The sequence below is a fragment of the Apodemus sylvaticus genome, chromosome 10 (genome assembly GCF_947179515.1).
Source record: "Apodemus sylvaticus chromosome 10, mApoSyl1.1, whole genome shotgun sequence".
Taxonomy (NCBI): Eukaryota; Metazoa; Chordata; class Mammalia; order Rodentia; family Muridae; genus Apodemus; species Apodemus sylvaticus.
Genome location: NC_067481.1, coordinates 98,643,423 through 98,662,279, shown reverse-complemented (window position 1 = coordinate 98,662,279; position 18,857 = coordinate 98,643,423). Strand labels below are relative to the sequence as shown.

Below are 18,857 nucleotides of genomic sequence, written 5' to 3'. Positions count from 1 at the left end.
TGTGCACGTGTGTAGGCTCAGAGTTGATTCATGTGTCTTCCTAGATGGCTCACCACGTTCTATACTAAGGCAGGGCCTCTTGATGAAGCCAGAGTTCCCCAATCCCAGCCAAACTACACAGCCAGCTTGCCACAGCGATTCCCTCTGCTTCCCATGTGCTGGGATTACAGGAGGCCACCATGTCTGCCCAGCTTTTATGTGAGCTCCAGAGACCCCAGCTCCACTTCTCACACTAGTGCAGCAAGTGCAGCTTGATTAACTAGGCCATCTCTTGGCCCTGAGACCACCATTTTAAGCACAAATGAGGAAACGGTTGCTATTTTCCTGGAGCCTCGTATGTGTCAGATATTGTGTTAAGCAAATCTCACTTGTCCTCAGGACAAGATCAGCACTGTGGGATGACAATGACAGTAAAGGTAACTGACCCCTAAAAGACAAAACAAAGAGCCTTGGTTCCAAAGTCAGTCCTACAAGAGTTAGTCCATTAGCGTCATCCTGCTCTGCTCTGCTCTGCTCTGTCCTCACACACTGAGTAGTTCAGCTAACCCTAGTCTAAACAGGACAGGGTTGGGGGACAGGCATTTTCTGGTCACTGAGACCGATCTGAATCAGCACGGTGCAGTAGTAAGCATCCAAGACTCTTTTCTGCCTTCTAGTTTCACTGTCTTTTGATGTGTTTTATAGTATTTCCTCCACCTTACTTAAAAGGCTATCCAGCTTTGTGATGACCACCCGCCTCCTCCCTCAGTCTACGGAATAAAGTTTGCTGCATCTTGAGCAAAGCTGCCCTCTCCCTCGGTGTGTTTCATTCAGAGGCCCTGCGCTGGTCCTGCTTCCTTGTCCTTTGGCTCCTAAGTGCTTTCTCAGGCACATGAATTGCCTTCCTCTGCTACTCATGGCCCCTGTCACCTTTTGGCTTTTGGTCAAACAGACTGCTAAAGCCTCTGAAGTGGGGGCAAGCTGGAGAAACCAAGCTGCCAGGCACAGCCCTCAAAGACAAACCTTTCCTTCGGCCTCAGCTCCCCAGCATTTTCTAGCCTTGGAGAAAAGGCTGTAATCGCTTCCCTGGCCCAGGGCCAGCAGCAAGCTGTCAACGACAGGCTCCTCTCCCAAGTCCTAAGAATCGTCAAAGTCAGGGTCTCTCTAGGAATTGAGGCTGTTAGTATCCCCCTGGACTCTTCTTCATGGCCTTCATGCTCTCTCTGGCCAGTAGGAGAACAAAGGATAGCACTGCTCCCTAAGTCCAACCCTAAGTAGTACTAAACAGGCACCAGCCCATGGCCTTACCTCTGATCTGTTTGAGGAAGGCAGTCAGTAGATGGTTTGGGGGAAACGTAGAACAGAGACTGCTATCATGTTCTTCTAACAATGTTTAGGCATCGATGAACAATACTGGAAGTCAGAGACACTTTGTTCACAGAGGTTGTTCCATTCACAACGAGGCTTATGTCCTGATAAAGCTGCCATAAGATTAAAAATATCACAGGACTAGAGAGAAGGCTCAGTGAGTAAAATGTTTGCTGTGTAAGAACGAAGACCTGGCAGACTCCCAGCACCCACATAACCTTGTGTAGTGTGTTGGGGTTCCAAGACAGGCAGATTCCAGGGTCTTATTAGCCAGCTTAGCCAAAGTGACAAGCTTTCAGAGAGAGCCCCTGTCTCAAACCAAAGCCAAAAAAGTCACTGGCATGTAGTTCTAGCCTCCACAAGCATGTACATAATATTATGTGCACTTGCACAATATACATATGTGCACAATATGTGCATGTGCACACATATACATGTGCATGTGTGCACATACATGATATATTAAATGTTGGACATGGTGGTGCATGTCCATACTCCCAACATTTTGGGAATTGGAAGCAAAAGGATCAGCTACATGATGAATTTGAGGCTAGCTTGTGTTACATGAAAGCTCCTCTCAAAAAACCAAAATAATAAAACATTGAATTTATTACAATTTATCCTACCAAACATCATTGCTTTGCCTAATTTAAATATGCTTACAACACATCTCTAATTTGGCAAGAAAACATGGAACACAAAGCCACTGTTAGAAGAGAATACCGACATCTCATGTGATTTGTTGACTGCCTATATCTAAACAATCCAGGCAACACAGTGCACTGGAGAGCGCTGGATGATTTCTCTGCTCAAATGGTTGACTGGGCTGTAGCACCGGTACCCATGCCTCAGGAAAGTACTGTACCACTTATTGCCAGCTTAGAAAATGATCAAAAGTTGAGATATGGTTTCTACTAAATGGGTAATGATCTTTCATTGAAAGGATGTTATGTGGAGGCATTCTAGTTCCTAGAATGTTGGTTAAAATTGGTTTTAATTAGCATGTTTGAACTTTGGAAACCAACCCTTGCCTGCCAGAAGGTTTTACCTCCGCTCTCCCATTCCAAGGGTAAGAAGAGCACCTGCTCCAGCGCACATGTGGTCACGCCCCTGCCTGAGCACCTGAGCAAAGCACTACTGTGCAAAGCACTGGATTGCTTTCTGCTTTTGTTTTTCCTCAGTTTCTTAAGACAGGATCTCATGCAACCCAGACTATCCCTGAACATGCCAACTAGCCACGGCTGGCTCTGAATTCCTGATCTTCTTGCTTCTACCTCTCAAGTACTTGTATTATATAGATAGTTGCTAACAGGCCCTGTTCCATTTTTGTTTTTTGTTTTAATTTAAAGAACCATCTACACTTAAACTTTACATGCTTTTTACAAATGTGTCCAAGATGTTTTGAGTCTGACTTCACAAAAAATGATTTTCTGACATTAAACCATTTTTTAAAAAGGATTGCATATCTGTGGCAAACATTTTAGACAGAATAAAAGGATGCCCAGGGAAAAACTTTCCTGGCTGATTCTAGTCCTAGAAGTCTCAGGAAACTAGTTACCAGTTTCCTAGTATCTCTTTAGGTTTTTTTATTCTCATGGTGAAACACTCTCTTCAGAAATAAGATCCAAGTGTCTACCTGGCTGGATGACACACACCTGTAAACCAGTACTTCTGAGGCAGAGAAATCAGGAATTTGAGGCTGGGCTCCAGCTTAATAAGTCCTAGCCTATCCTGGAGGGCCCTGAGACCCTGTTTCTAAAACAAAAAGGGGAAACAGTCATAACATACCTACTGTGCAAAGGTGTGGCGAGCCTGTAATACCAGCACTGGAGTTGCTAGAGGTGGGATGGGGATCTCTGGAACTCGACAGAGTTAACTCAGCAGAGCTAACTTGACAAGTTCTAGGCCAGTGACAGATCCTGTCTTAAAAAACAAGACCAAATGCACAGGTAGTCGAACATGCAAGTCTACACATGCGCGCATGCATAACCTATGCGCACATAACCTTGTGTAGTGTGTGGGGTTCCAAGACAGGCAGATTCCGGGATCTTATTAGCTGGCCAGCTTAGCCAAAGTGATAAGCTTTGAGAGAGAGCCCCTGTCTCAAACCAAAACCAAAAAAGTCACTGGCATGTAGTTCTGGCCTCCACAAGCATGTACATAATAATATGTGCACTTGCACAATATACATATGTGCACACATATACATGCATGTGCGTGCGCGCGTACACAGTACAAGGGTCAAGCTTTGAAGTTCAGTTCTTTTCTTCATTTACAGAGGAACAAGGTACTGTGGATTCAGAACACACTCTGCTTTGGAGATATATGATATTACACTGTGTGTGTGTGTGTGTGTGTGTTTATATGCATTGTGTGATAAGGATTTCAACAAGCATTTATTGTGGAAACAGAATTTATAGAACTGAGTATGGGAGAATATATATTTGTCATGTTAAATACTGTGGGAATCCTTCAAATATATTTTTATTTTTTTTCAACAACCCTAAAAGGTGTCCTTAACTTTGCAATGAAACACTTATCTAAGACCTTTATAGTATGCCCACTGTCAAGGACAAAAGTGTGACAGCATATGGCTCATCATTAGAAACAAATCCTTTACTTGAATCACAATTTTCCTGACATACCTGGATACAAACTCAGTTTCCAAAACTAGCCTTTCCACAAAGACATCCGAACAGGATCTTGTAAAAAGACAAAAAACAAACAAACAAACAAACAAAAAACAAAACAAAACATCTGGGGGATCTGACACCTCCTTCTGACCGCCTTGAACACCAGGCATGCATGTGGTATACAGACATACATACATATGAGATGGATCACCATGGATGAGACCACGTCTTAGAGTCAGGACCAGAACAGGCAGACTGAGCTGAGCATGTGAGCAGAGTGTCTACTGTCAGAATGCAGGGCAGAGCATGGAGGGCCTGCTTCTCTGTCAGCAGTGAGACTGGGCCTGGCAACGGGACAGGAGCTGATGCACATACTAAATACTTGCTTATTTCTTTATGGTCAGAGCAACTGCAATAGTCAGACACTTATTTACAAGGAATATATACCTACTAACCGCTGAGCCTTTAAAACACCCTCTATCTTCTCAGTAATGACAATTTAAAAATTAACACATGGACTATTTCTTTGATTGGCTTTTTGAGACAGGATTTTTCTGGGTAATAGCCTTGGCTGTCCTGGTCCTTTGTAGACCAGGCTAACCTCACAGTCAGCGATCCGCCTGCCTCTGCCTCTCTCTTTTTTTTGGGGGGGGGGGGGAGGAGTTCAAGACAGGGTTTCTCTGTGTAGCCCTGGCTGTCCTGGAACTCACTCTGTAGACCAGGCTGGCCTTGAACTCAGAAATCCGCCTGCTTCTGCTTCCCAGAGTGCTGGGATTAAAGGTGTGTGCCACCACTGCCTGGCTCACCTGGACTACTTTTATAATTGAAAAAAATGTATGTATGTGTGTGTTGAAGGACAGGGAGAGATTTGTTCTTGTTATCTTGCTATGTATGGTTTGCCTCAAACTCATCCTGCTGCTTCAGACTTCTGAATGCAGGGATTATAGGTATATACCACGACACTCGTCTCTAGCTCTTTTTGATGTATTTCACTATGCAGCACTGGCTGGCCTGGAACTCATATCTGCCTGTCTCTACCTCCTGAGTGCTGGGATTAAAGGCCTGAACCACCACACTACATCAGTCTTTTAATTATATAATATATATCTTATTAATATATAAACATATATATTAAGTCTATATTATGTATCATATTTATAATAAAAATATAATCTTGATTAATATCTTCAGATCTTCAGAAAGACACTTGAGAGAAAACTTCCATTCATATAGATTTTACTACTACCATTGATAGGTTAAAGGTGAAAATGGAAAGTCTTGCAAATCATAGACTTTTTTTTTAAAAGACTTATTTATTATATGTGAGGACACTGTAGCTGTCTTCAGACACACCAGAAGAGGGTGTCAGATCTCATTACAGATGGTTGTGAGCCACTATGTGGTTGCTGGGATTTGAACTCAGGATCTTCAGAAAAGCAGTCAGTGCTCTTAACCGCTTGAGCCATTTCTCCAGCCCCCAATCATGGACTTTTTTAGATTTTGTGTCTATGTCTGTGTAAGTGTATGTGTACATATATGTACATGGAAGGATTTTTAAGTGTTTTTGTTTCAGAAATTATAGGCTTGGGTTAATATTTATGTCAGAGTTACTTAATACATTAATAAATATTATAATCATATATTAGTAGAGAAAATTCATCCTTTTATAATGAAACTCAGCAGAATGAGAGTGTTTTGCTATTACCATGTATTGGGCATCTCAAGGAAAATACAGTGTCATAGGAAGTAGATTTGGATAAATTTAAACTGCATATATTAGGTAGACAGGAAAAGGTTCAAAAAGGAAACATAATTGATAATGGGGAAAGGAGAAAATGATAGATATATTCAGTTAATACAAATGAGACAAAGATGGCGGTAGGAAATAGCAAGATAGTAATAAACAGTGTACACATGTCAGCACATGGTCTGAAAAGTGTCAACAGTAGTGTTTGTTTTGTTTTCAGACACATCTCATGGTAGCTCAGGCTGTCCTCAAACTATGGAATTGAGGGGGACCTTCTCATTGAACTCCTGACTTTTCTATCTCTCCCTCGGTTTGGAATGCTTCGGTCAGTAGAGGACATGCTATGTGGTGCTAGGAACCTCGAAAGCTCAAGCTCTCCTGTTTGGATCTCTTGGTCCAAGTGTTTGGCTTGGTAGGTTAATGCCTGCAAGAGCTGAGGAAAATGTTGACTCCACCCATCTCAGGGCTAACCTTTTCTCTGGTTAGATACTAAGGTATTACTCTAGGCTTAGTTTCTGGACATTGGAATTTGCTCGTCTCTTTGTAATAATCAGAACAGGGTTCAAAGTACAGAACCATACATCTCTATCAGAAGATTCTTAGTTCAAAGGAGACATAAAATGGCAAGCACAAAACAAGGGCAGAAAGATGATGGCAGGAGTTGCATCAGGACGTGATGAACATGCCTTTGCTTTAGGATTATATGCTGCTCGTCTTCAGTGGTTTTTTGTTTTGTTTTTGTTTGTTTTTTTGGTTTTTCGAGACAGGGTTTCTCTGTGTAGCCCTGGCTGTCCTGGAACTCACTCTGTAGACCAGGCTGGCCTCAAACTCAGAAATCCGCCTGCCTCTGCTTCCCAAGTGCTGGGATTACAGGTGTGCGCCACTACACCTGGCTGTCTTCAGTGTTTTGAAGTGGTCTAGGTCTGCAGGGAAGTTTGTTCTCATTCATCTGTCGCTGAAGCATTTGTTTTTTTACCCCAGGGTCTGTAGGAAGCCTCTTTAGTGATCATTTCCAGACAACTTAGATAACAATGGATAGCTTGTCCTTGTGAAAATGTTACTTTCTACTTGCATTTTGACCCTTTTCCCAGAGTTTTTATTTTGTACAGTTAGATGGTTAGAGCGTGTCAGATCCTTCTCCCAGTGACAGAGCACTCACTGCATTGATGCATGGTAGGCCAAACCCTAATGAATTCTTTATTCTTGGGATGGGTCCATTTCACAAAAAAAATTAGCATGCAGTAGCTGTATTCCATTAGCATTATCAACATGTTTAATAGGAAACATTGGGGCCTGTGTGCTGTCACTAAGCCACAAAATGAACACAACTGCTCTACTTTTTAATTGTTTGGTTAGATTCTGTTATTGGCAGTTGAAACTGTTCTGACATCCTGTCAAATCCCACTACTATTCAATTCAAATGTTTTAATAACCATGCAGCCAATCCCTGAGTAACCTGACATTAGCATAACAAATTATGTTGGCACTGGGTGGGATGGCCTCATCTTTGATCCCAGCACTTGGGTGGCAGAAGCAAATGGATGTCTTCTGTGTTAGAGGGCAGACTGGTCTACATAGCAAGTCCTGGAGCAACTGAGTAAGACCTTATCTCAAATGAAAGAGAGAAGAGACCTAGGGTTTATTTGGAATTTTCAAGGTACTGATTCTGTTTGTTGTCCCCCTCCCCCCCAAACTCTTTCATAATCTGGCAAATCTTTTCACTTAACATCTTATATTTTAAATTACCCTCTGTATTATCAAAGAGAGGCTCTTTGCTGCTGAGGAAAGCAAAGTTAAAAGGTGTCCAAATGTGGGTCTGTGTCTAGCTACTAACGGATACTGACTGAGGCACCCTTAAGTGCAGGGTCTGCTGGAGCTACACAATGAGTTCAGGGTTAGCTTGGGTCAACCTTGTTTCAAAATAAAGTTCAAAACAAGGATAGGGGTCTGAGTACAGCTCAGTGTGGTAGAAAGTCTACTATGTGTGAAGCCGTAGGTTCACCCTTAGTACCAAAAAGGAAAACCAGTTGGCACGATCATCTAATTTGTGACAGTTCTAGAACGAACTTTATGGTTTGAATCTTCAGTTCGCTGCTCAGTGTTGATTACAAGAGACATTTGCTACTGGGGCCGGTCCAGACATCCTGCGAAGGAAATCAGTGATGTCCGCTATGGGTCGGTCTAGCATTCGGTTGGATTACACCTGTCGGGTACAATGCTTCATGGCCGTAGAATACTCTGGGGTCGGACGCCAGTAACCAGGCTAACCTGGCCTGAACTTGTGATTGTACAAGATAACCTCTTACATACCGTGGCCCCACAATCCATCTGAGACACGGGGCTTGGGCCTGGCTGAGCCTGGGTCTGGGGGCCTCTCATTCGCCTCGCCCCAGCCGACCGAAAGCTCAGGCGCCCCCGTGTCTGTGTGTTCCCGCATTCCGTGACCGACTCCAGGGTGGTTCGGCCTCTGTTTTCGGAATCACCGTGTCCCTCAGGGACCATTCTACTGCTCCGACTGAACCCATCACCAGGCGGGGCACTCACCACCGAGACCCAGCCTGAGGAACCGGAAACGGCTGCCAGTAGAAGCTCAGGGATAACTACGTCTCTCGGTTGCCAGGTGCGTTTCAGGTCCTCGGGAAGCTGCTCAATTGGTCCATTAAGGAGGGACCGCCGCCTCGGGAGTACGCTAGCCAATCAGGATGCAGGATGGCTGAGCCGGGGGGCGCGTCGCTTCCGGCGGTTTCCCTACAGCTACTGCGTGGGGAGCATGGGAGCGTGGGAGTTTTGTGGTGGCCTCCGCCTCCTTTGTCGCGTCTCGGCTGGGCGTGGCTTCGTGCTGCTTCTGCCGGGTTGGGCGAGGCTGTCGGTGCTCCGGGGCTGGTGACTGTGGCTGTTTCAAAGCTGTTTTGGAGAGAGGCGGTCACCTCAGATCCTCAAAGGAGAGTGAGGGTTTCGAGGAGCCCGAGGACGGAGTGGAAAGGCCGGGCAGCGGAGTCGGAGACTCTCCACCCGAAGTGTGGTCCCAGCGTGGGGACTTGAAGGAGCCCTTCGCCTCCCCAGATGGCGTCCACGCTCCCTACATCCGATGAGCAGGTGAATTCCGCCGCTGTTTCCCTACAGGTGCCTGACCGGCAGCAGGGTTAGCCGGGCAGGTCCTGAGGCGCCTCCTCAGATAGCCCTTTGACGGAGCTGTCCTCGTTCCTTGGCTTACCAACTTCCTCATTCCAGAATCCTCAGGTGGAGGAGAGCCCCTGCGGGGGGTCGATAACACTTTCTCAAAGCGTTTTGCTGGAAGGCGTCTCCAAAGACTTCACACCTGTTGAATAATGATAATTAAAGCCCAGGTGATTGTTAATCACTCCAAAAGCTCTTCGGGTTTATAGGAACGGTAAACTTGGAGAGCTAGAGCTTGAAGCGGTGGGGGGACCTGAGCAATCACTGTGATGAAGAAACACAGACTAGCAAAGAATGTTAGGAAACTCCTGAAAACCATTTCTCAGAATTCTTACTGGGATGGCCAGCCTTACCCACTCACCCCCTTACCCCCTCCCTTCTTAGAGAGTCCTTAATAATTTCTCTCCCCAAGAATTGTTCACTTATCTTTTCAGGAAAGACTACATTCTCCCGGTGTACTGCTTTGATTCGCAATCCACTGTTTGAAAACTGATTATGCTTTCTCTCCTGACCCTGTTCAAGCCGTAGTGTCCCCTCAGGGAGGAATATTTTACACCAAGCCTTTTCTCCTTAGTATGTGAAGGGGTTTAGCTCTTTTCAGCCTTCCAAGATACTCCACTGACCTGCTAGCTTTTTATGCTAACCGTGCTCTCTTGCTTCAGGAACCACTGCTATTTGAAGATCTGGATGTCTATTTTTCTCAAGAGGAATGTGTGAGTCTGCACCCTGCCCAGAAGACTCTCAGCAGAGAAGACTCACTGGAGAGTTTTGAGGATTTGGACTTGATAGGTAAGACAGTTGTTTTCCTTGCATTATGTATGGAACGTTCATCAGTTCTAGGCTGAAAATCGTATGCCTTGTTCACACTGTGGTGGATTGAGACCTATCTGTCACACACACACACACACACACACACACACACACGTTTGTGTGTGTGTGTATCATGTATATATGATATATGTATGTATATACATCGTATATAGAGAGACTTCTATGGATATAGCAAGAACTTGGATGAGAGAGCAAGATTCGGAGTCAGATGATGTTTTTCCTTGTGTGAGCGTGAGTACTATGCACATGCACGGGTGTGTGCAGGCCAGCGGTGATGTCAGGTGACTTTCCCATTCATTCTCCACTCTATTTATTGAAGTCTAGTTAGCCAGCTTGCCTTGAGATACCATCTCCACACCCTGAGTGCTGGGATAACAGGTGGGCCACTACATCTACCTGGCTTTTATTGGGTGCTGGGGATCCAAATTCCTGACCTTAGCTTACACTGTAAACATTTTATATGCCGAGCTATCTTCCCAGCCCTGAAATGATTTCTTAAAAGAAACCCAGTTAACAGTGACCATGGTTTCACATATGTGTCCGTACCTTGTAATGTCCTTAAATAATTGTTGGAGTCAAGTTAATTTTTCTTGGGAAACTTCATTAACATAGATCCTGTCATTTACTAAAGATTGGAAACTGACTTTCTTTTAAGGGAGTATTCTGTCTTTCTAACTTAAGGCTAACTGTATGCAGTCTCCCTGTGCCTGCATAGACATTATGTCTTGTCTAGGTTTGGGCATCTAAACTATTTTTCATAATTCATGGCTTATATTTTCCACTTCTGCCATGTTCATGTTCTCCTCTATGTTCTTGAATACACGTATGTGTATGTGTGTGTATGTATATATACATATGTGTGTGAGTATTCTGTCTTTCTAACTTAAGGCTAACTGTATGCAGTCTCCCTGTGCCTGCATAGACATTATGTCTTGTCTAGGTTTGGGCATCTAAACTATTTTTCATAATTCATGGCTTATATTTTCCACTTCTGCCATGTTCATGTTCTCCTCTATGTTCTTGAATACACGTATGTGTGTGTATGTATATATACATATGTGTGTGTATACACACACACACACACACACACACATATATATATATAAATTATACTTACCAGCCCAGGGTTCCCTTGGTTCTCTCTTGCCAACTTTCTCAGAGTGTCCTAGCCCAGCTCCATTTCTTTGTGTCATACACAAAGTCACAGAAACACTTTATGTCAGGGCCCCCAAGTGGCCACACTTGGCTGAGCTGCTGGCAGATGATTTTAACTATCCTTCCTATCCTTCATTCAAGTCTCTCCAGAATTACTCTTATCTTCCAGTAGCCTGCCTACAGGAGCCCCTCCCCCATCTCAGCACACTCCTTCCTGATGATGACCCTTGTCCTCTTGGCTTTTCCTGCTGTCCTTTCAGACTAAGTGTTACCACTGACCTTCGGAAGAACAATCTACCAGGGAACCCACAGCCACAACACCTGCATAGGACCCAGGGTAGACAATAGTAACTAAACACATGTTTATAAACACAATATAAATAATGACAAATGTATAGATATATAGGATATTTATAATAGCTCTTTTGCTACTTTGCTGGTTTTATTTGGTTTTATAAGACAGAGTCTGTGTAGTCTTGACTGCCCTGGAACTCCCTATGTATACCAGGCTGTCTTTGAAACCACACAGATCTATCATCTTTGCCTACCAAGTGCTAGGATTATAGGCATATGGACACATTAATTTTAAATATTTGTGTCATTTCTGGCTCTATTTGTATTGATTGGCTTTTCTTCTTGTTATGAGTTGTGATTAGTATTCTTCATATGCCTGGATCTAAATAGCTAAGCAGAAAATTACATTTGTGGGTTCTGCCTACCAAGGTCCTTAGTACCTATCCCACTGAAGCCTGTTTTGGAGACAGTCTCCATTCTTTCTTGCAGATTGACCTGGAACCTTGTAGTGCACCCACATGGATAGACTTTGATTTGGGGAAGTCTAAAGAGCTTTTGGCTCCTAATTTTGTTTATGCAATAGCTTTCAGTTTCCTGTAACTACTTTTACATGCTCTTTCTCTAGTGTCACTTAAAGGTGGTGTCTGTTTTGTTTTTATGAGCAGGCCGGGAAGACCAGACTGTGGCCAGTCAGAAGTTAGGCCTAGAGCCTGTGGAACTTGAAGAGCTGTCCTTAGAAACACACTCCATTGCTGCACCCCTTGTCCACGACTCTGAACCATCTGAGGAGGATGTTGAAATACAGGAAAGCAAAATGTCAGGTGGATCTTTGACTTGCAAGACCAAGCTTATCAGCCTCTTGGTTACCATTGACAACCAAACCCCATTAGTAGAGTTATCTCAATGTTTGGGAGTCAAAACACTTTCAGATATTATTGAAGTTCCTTGGGAAGAAGCCACTGCGTACAAGTGTCCTGACTGTGACCAAAGTTTCAGTGACAACACATACCTTGTTTTGCATCAGAAAATTCATTCAAGAGAGAAAAAGTATAAATGTAGTACCTGTGAGAAAACCTTCAGTCACAGAACTAACCTGAGGACACATAAGCGAATCCACACTGGTGAGAAGCCTTACAAATGTACCAAGTGTGCTTCCAGCTTCCGACAGCAGTCACACCTGTCCCGGCACATGAGTAGTCATGTAAAGGAGAAACCACATACATGTAGTGTATGTGGGGAAAGTTTTATGTGGCTCCCAGGACTGGCAGAACATCAGAAGAGTCATACTGATACGGAACCTTATAAATGTGCTGACCATGATCAGGAAACCAATCTGGCTTTGCCTGAAGAAAGAGGCCCATCAGACACACCATCCCAGCACACACTGTGTGTGAAGACCTCGGAGCAGCCCTCAGACCCTACTCTCCCTGAGAAAGACCATAAGGAGGACTCTAAACGCTGCAGTATTGATGATGACGACTTTTTTTCATTCTCCAGATTCAAACCCTTACAGTGTCTTGACTGTGACATGACTTTTCCTTGTTTCTCGGAGCTTGTCTCTCACCAAACCATTCATGACCTGGAAAAACCTCATAAGTGCAAAACATGTTCAAAAACTTTTGCTGTAGAGTCAGAACTTGCATCCCACGAGAAGAGCCACAGAAGAGAAGAGCCTTTTAAATGCACGGTGTGTGGGAAGAGCTTCAGAGTGAATGCACAGCTTCTCGCTCATAAACGAACCCATAGGAGAAACAGCAAGTAAATACACGTTTTTGCTCCCGTTAGACTGGTCAGCACTACTATGTACAGGGCACTGTGCTAAGCAAGCACTTTACACACATTCCATGGAATGTCGCAGTATTATTTATTACATCTGATTAGATCTGAGGAGATAAATCAGTGTTACATAGATAGTATGTGAAGCCAGGATCTAAACTCAGTTACTGACCAAATTCCATTTATATGAGCCAGGGAAACATAAAACTTTAAAATTCAATTTTTGACTGCTGGGGATGGTGGCTTACACTAATCCCAGCACTCAGGCAGCAGAGGCAGGAGGATTTCTGGGATATAAAGGACAGCCTGGACTACAGAGTAAGTTCCAGTCAAACCAAGGCTACAATATAGGGACTCTTTCAAAAACAAAATAATTCAGTTTTGTTTTTTTTTTTTTTTAAATGAAGGTGGTTTTACAATTCTTTCTTTAAAAATGTGATTTCTAAGAATATTTTAGGAAGAGGAAATTTATTTTTTGCAAGTTTTATTACGTGATGTATCTAGGAAACTTCATGTTTTTTATATGTTTTTATGCTTTTCTTGTTAGGACTATTTCAGTCTAATGTTTGGGGTTTTTTTAAAATGTGAATTTCTAGTTTGGAACTCCATATAAAGTTACCAAATTTGCCAACTTTTTTAACGTGTGTGTGTGGGGGGGGGAGCTGGGAGGCAGAGGTGGGGAGAGAGCTCGTGTAGCCTAGGCTGGCCTCAAAATCATCATTTTCCTGTATTCATCTCCCAATGCTAGGATTATTGGTATATACCACCGTGTCCAGCTAGTTAACAGCTTGATTTCCCACCTTGAGACTTGATGGCAGGGACAGGTCCTGACACTCTGGAGGAGGACTTGTTCCTTTCTAAGGGGAGTCGCCTCCAGACCCCCACTGAACCACACTCCAGGCTGGTTATGAATAGTTAAACTTCTTTTTTAGAGAATGTCCTAAATACTGTGGTTATATTTTTTTGTTTAATCTTCAAAAAAAAAAAAAAATCTGAGAGCAGGGACTGTCCACGTTTTATAGATGAACTGAAGCTTTCAGAGGGTAAAGTCAGTCCTTTGCTAAGCACATAAAGTATTACATTGTTATGAGGCTGACATCTAAATTCAGTGACACTGCTCTACTACGTGTGTGCCTCATATTAATCCTACTCAGAGACAAGGAAGCAGGGAGAGGAGGGAGAGACGGACGGTCCTTATGGAGGCCCCCTGGGACTTCCGGCCGGGCCACTGTGTCCTTTGTTTTATCCAGAGCTTTATTTCATTGCTCTTAAAAAGCAAGAGAAGACTCTGTGGCTTCATGTTTGAATTCCTTGTCAGTATGTTAAATCAGATTTTTTTCATTATAACTTTTCCATCTCCAAAGAAAAATACATATAGCATTGTTGAGTTTTTAACCAAAACAATTGATAAGATATATACCTTTAGGTACTGGTATTACAGATAAATATTACAACAAAATAATGTCATACAGTATGGTTATTTAAAAGAACCAAGAATGTTGTAAGTATACATTCTTACAGAACTACACTTTACAGCAAAATGGATTATATACCTCTTAGTAAAACTGTCTATATGATCTTTTGGTTAGTGTACAAAGATGATTTCATTCTGTTTAAATGGACTATAAAAACACAGTTTTTACTGAAATAGAATGACTTCTGGGAAATTTCATGAACAAAAATAAAGCCCTCTTGAAGGTCAGTGGCTGCAACATAGTAACTGGGCAGTGTCTCTTCTATAGAAGTGCAGATGGAGACCCTCATATACAAAAAGACACCAGCTATGCATCTGAGTTCTTAATACTTAACTAGAAACAGGAAGATCACTGTTGCTGAGTGAGATAAACTGAAGTCAACAGCCTTGTTTCATCTGTTGTTCCTCTCCTGGCTGTCACCCCTCTCCTAGAGGTCACTGTTTGAGCTGATCCACAGTATGTGATAGACATATGCCCTGTATGTCAGGGTCAGACTTGGCTGCTTTCTCCACATTTAGGATGTAAAGCATCATTCAGTCAGGGAGTTGGGGGTCTTAATGGCCTTCAGGTCTCTTCAGCACTTTGTCAGAGTTGCTTTGAATTGTATAGAAAGGTAGTCTCCCATTTCTCCTAACCCTGGGAAATAATGGTTGTTAGAAATGAGACCATTAGCTTCCTACTCTGTTCTTCTCAGGGAGGAACTGCTATGGTGCTTCACAGGTTCTAAGGTTTGAAGACTGAAGAGTCATGGACAGGGAATAAAACTGGAAAAGAGGCCCTTATTCATGAGAGTTGGTACCGAAAGAAATGAGAATTATGTCAGGAGGGACTTGGACAAAATGGCTGATAGGTTGGAAGTTGTCACCTTTTTTTTTTTTTTTTTTTTTTTTTTTTTTGCTTCTAAGGAAATACCAAAGAAGGTGAGTTTATGCTGCAGGTCCTGCTGTACATATTTTCTGTGGAGCTCTGGCTGTCCTGGGCCTGGCTCTGTAGAACAGGCTAGCTTCAACTCCTGCCTGCCTCTGTCTTGAGTTGCTGGGATTAAAGGAATGCACCACTACTGCCCAACCTTGCTGTACTTCTTAACATGGAATTCATAATTTACCTCTCAGTGTTTGTGGTTTTCTGCATTCTCCAGATTTTGAAAGACTACTCACAGAAGATTAGGAAGAAAAAAAAAAAAACAGGACTTTTACAAAAACCATTAATATATGTGAGAGTAATTAAATAGTCTTTTGTATAATAGTATTGGTGATTGGTATGCAGAAAAAACGAAAAACTATGTCAGTTACTGTGAAATATTTTTAGTTATTTCCTTATCGTGTGCTTGTCCCTAAAAACATTGGTTGTATGTTATTTTCAAGCTGTTCTGCCTCTAAGGAGTTGAAGAAAAAACTGTGGTATTTGGGCTACCTTTATGATAATGGCCTTTTCATCCTCATAATATTGCCAAGTAGAGTAAACTCCACACCATAATCCATGGTATTAGTAAATCATGTAGGTGCTAATAACAAATACTGGATACAGTCAATACAGGGATATAAAATAGAATGTAAGAGCCTGTAGCTATGAATGGTTAGCTAACTACATGCTGTACAAGGAATGTTGATGTTATAAAGTGTGGTAAGTTGGTATTGAAGATGTGAACTCAAAACTTTGTGGATTTTTTGATGCCATGATAAAAATGTGAATAAAACTGTTCCTTACCATGACTGTAGGGTACCAGTTCCTGTTAAACTGTCATTCATTACTGATGCCAGCAGCATTTATTTCCCAGTGGGATTTAGATGCTAGCTAGTATTTGCACTTTGTATTTAAGAGATGTTAGATTTTGTTGTTGACAGAGTAGAATACAAACTAGTTTTCTGCTGCTACAAATAATTTGTCTGTATTTCTCTATAACAGTGAAAACAGCCAGCACAGTAGCTCAGGCAGTTAAAGGACATTTTTGTCTTTGACTACTAAAGTTCCATTAAATTAAGTAGCACTGTTCTGGTGACTGTAATACAAGATGTCAAAAAATTAAAAATATAGATTTTGCTTTAAATAATCTGTAATTTACTGTATACAAAGGGAGGTGTAGGTTACAGCTTTTATAAAGAAAAGAACCTATTTTAAATGTTTCTTGAGATCAGGGGATCTCAGTAAGAAACTGCTTTTGCTTTGACTATTTGTTAAAAAGGTAAAGATGTTTATTAAGTATATTTAATTGGTTTAGTCTTGTATAACTATGTGATATAAAAAACAGGCTATTACCTATCTTTCCAAGACCAGTTTAGAGAGAAAGAGAACATAACATATCCATTTATATAAACACCTAAGAATATTCTCCCATGTCTAGTTGTTTTGAAGCTAATTAGTTTTCTGTATGCGCTTCTGTTTAATGTTTCAGCTTTACTGTTTTTTTGATGCACTCTCATCGGTCTTAGTTCAACTGTGAATGTATGCATCTGATGTGCAATTTATCATCCAATAAATATTTGTTGTGATGACAACAAGTGGTGAACTTTTAAAATATCTACTTCAAGGATTTTCTGTTGCGGTAAGGTAAATTTGAAACAGCTGGTTGGGTAATACTTTAGAGAATATGAAAGAGTTAATGAATATACTTCATATGATAAAGGAAATACCATACCCTGTTTCCCGGAATTCAGTATCACATCCCAGCATTATTCCAAGACTGCGCTAGATGTCTACCCACCTTCCACAGCCTTAGCTGCACAGTAGGGGTACAAGAAAGGTACCGCTGGCTCCTCTGGGCAACTGTTGTCAGACAAGTTCAGCTGGGAAGAAGTATGGTAAATAGTTATCTCTTGCGGCTTCCCATGGCTTCAACGCAACCGTGGACTGGCCAAGCAGCCGGTTGGCGCCAATGCCTACCAGATGCCATTTGCCTCGTTAGCCGGTCGGGAAGCCGGAAGTCGAGGCCACTTCCGGTGTTTCCTTCTATCCGCGCATATAAACTGCTCTGGCTGTTGAGGCTGGATGTGTAGCGGTACAGTTTGGTGAGGTAGGTGTGGTCTGTCTCATGGCCAACCCATACCTCCAAGGTCTCAGCAGAAAACTGGGCTATGGACAGAAGACACCTACCCCGAGTTTACTCAGGACTGAGTCTGAGCGTGTCTGTGCGAGAGTAACATGTTGAGGCTACAGAGACCGTTATTTCTAGAGCATGATGGGAAGCACTGAACATTGCTGGACAGAGGAAGCTGCGCTGGTGTGCTCTTATGCCAGGTTGGCTTTGAGATTGTCTATGTGGCCCAGACTAACTATCACCTTACGTCCTCAAGCAGTCTTGCTCCTCCCGCGAACCCCATCCAGAGTAGCTGAGTCCGGAAGCACAGCTGGGTCCTTGGAGCATTTCCTATCTAATGTGCTTCAGATTAGAGTGTATTCTTGACTTCACTTTGGGTAAATAGTTTCACCTGAATGATTTTAGCCACGTTTATGACTGCACAGATTTATCTGATGTCAGTCCAGGTTTCTCCTCTGTTGCACTTAAGCGAAATTCCTGTATTCAAGTACCTAAAACATTCTCCTTTGAATATTTTTGAGAAATCCAAATACCTATCCGACACTGCATGCGTTTAGCGTGTTTGCCTCCAGGGCATGGTACTCTATCCACACGGTTGTATCTCCTTTCCTTCCCTCACACAGTGCTTTCAATGTTTGTTTCCCCAATTTCATGCTAAATCCTAGCTTCCAGGGGATAGTATTAAAAGGCAGGGGACTTTGGAAGGTGATTAGGTCGTGAATGTGAACCCCTTATTTAGTTACCGTATAAAAGAAACTTCAGAGAACTAGCCAGCACTTTCCACCATGTGAGAATCCATCAAGATGGCACTATCAATAAAAGGGCCCTTTCCAGATACAGGGTCTGCCAGCACACCAGTCTTGGGCTTCTGCACCTCTAGGAATATGAGAAACCAGTCTCTTATCTATAAACTGCCCCAACTCCTCATCCATTCTTCTGTGAATTTCTGTGAATGATATCTTAATATTTCTCAAACATGCTGGGGATATATTTCAGTGAAAGGGTGCTTATTTAGCATCTGGGAGGCCCTGTACGGATCCTAGCATTACAAGGCAAAAACCAAACCAAGGAAAACCCCAAATATTTCCCAAACCTGCTTCTCTTCTTAATTGTCCTCATCTAGGAGTAACTAAACTTTATCCATCCAGCTAAGATTAGTCATTCAAAGATATTTCTACTGACATTTTGTTGTCCTTAGGATAATAGTTGAAACTGTCAATTTGACCATTTCTGTTACATCTTCTCCAGCCATGCTATCTAACTACCTGTGGGTTTCCAGTTGAATATACCAATTTCTTCTTTGAGAACTGTCATCTGTCCAGGGGACAGAGGATGTACAGTGCTAGGGATTGACCTTAGGCTTCATACATTGCTAGGCTAGGTACTCA

General features: G+C 42.5%; 1 protein-coding gene across 1 annotated transcript; it reads left to right on the top strand.

Annotated features, from left to right (window-relative positions):
- Positions 1 to 5,188: 5,188 nt before the first annotated feature.
- Znf597 (zinc finger protein 597) lies at positions 5,189 to 16,148 on the top strand. The gene is made up of 3 exons (XM_052197940.1): positions 5,189 to 8,823; positions 9,567 to 9,693; positions 11,850 to 16,148. Exons 1-3 carry the CDS (start codon positions 8,791 to 8,793, stop codon positions 12,944 to 12,946), a joined length of 1,257 nt encoding a protein of 418 aa, XP_052053900.1. The 5' UTR covers positions 5,189 to 8,790; the 3' UTR covers positions 12,947 to 16,148.
- Positions 16,149 to 18,857: the final 2,709 nt, after the last annotated feature.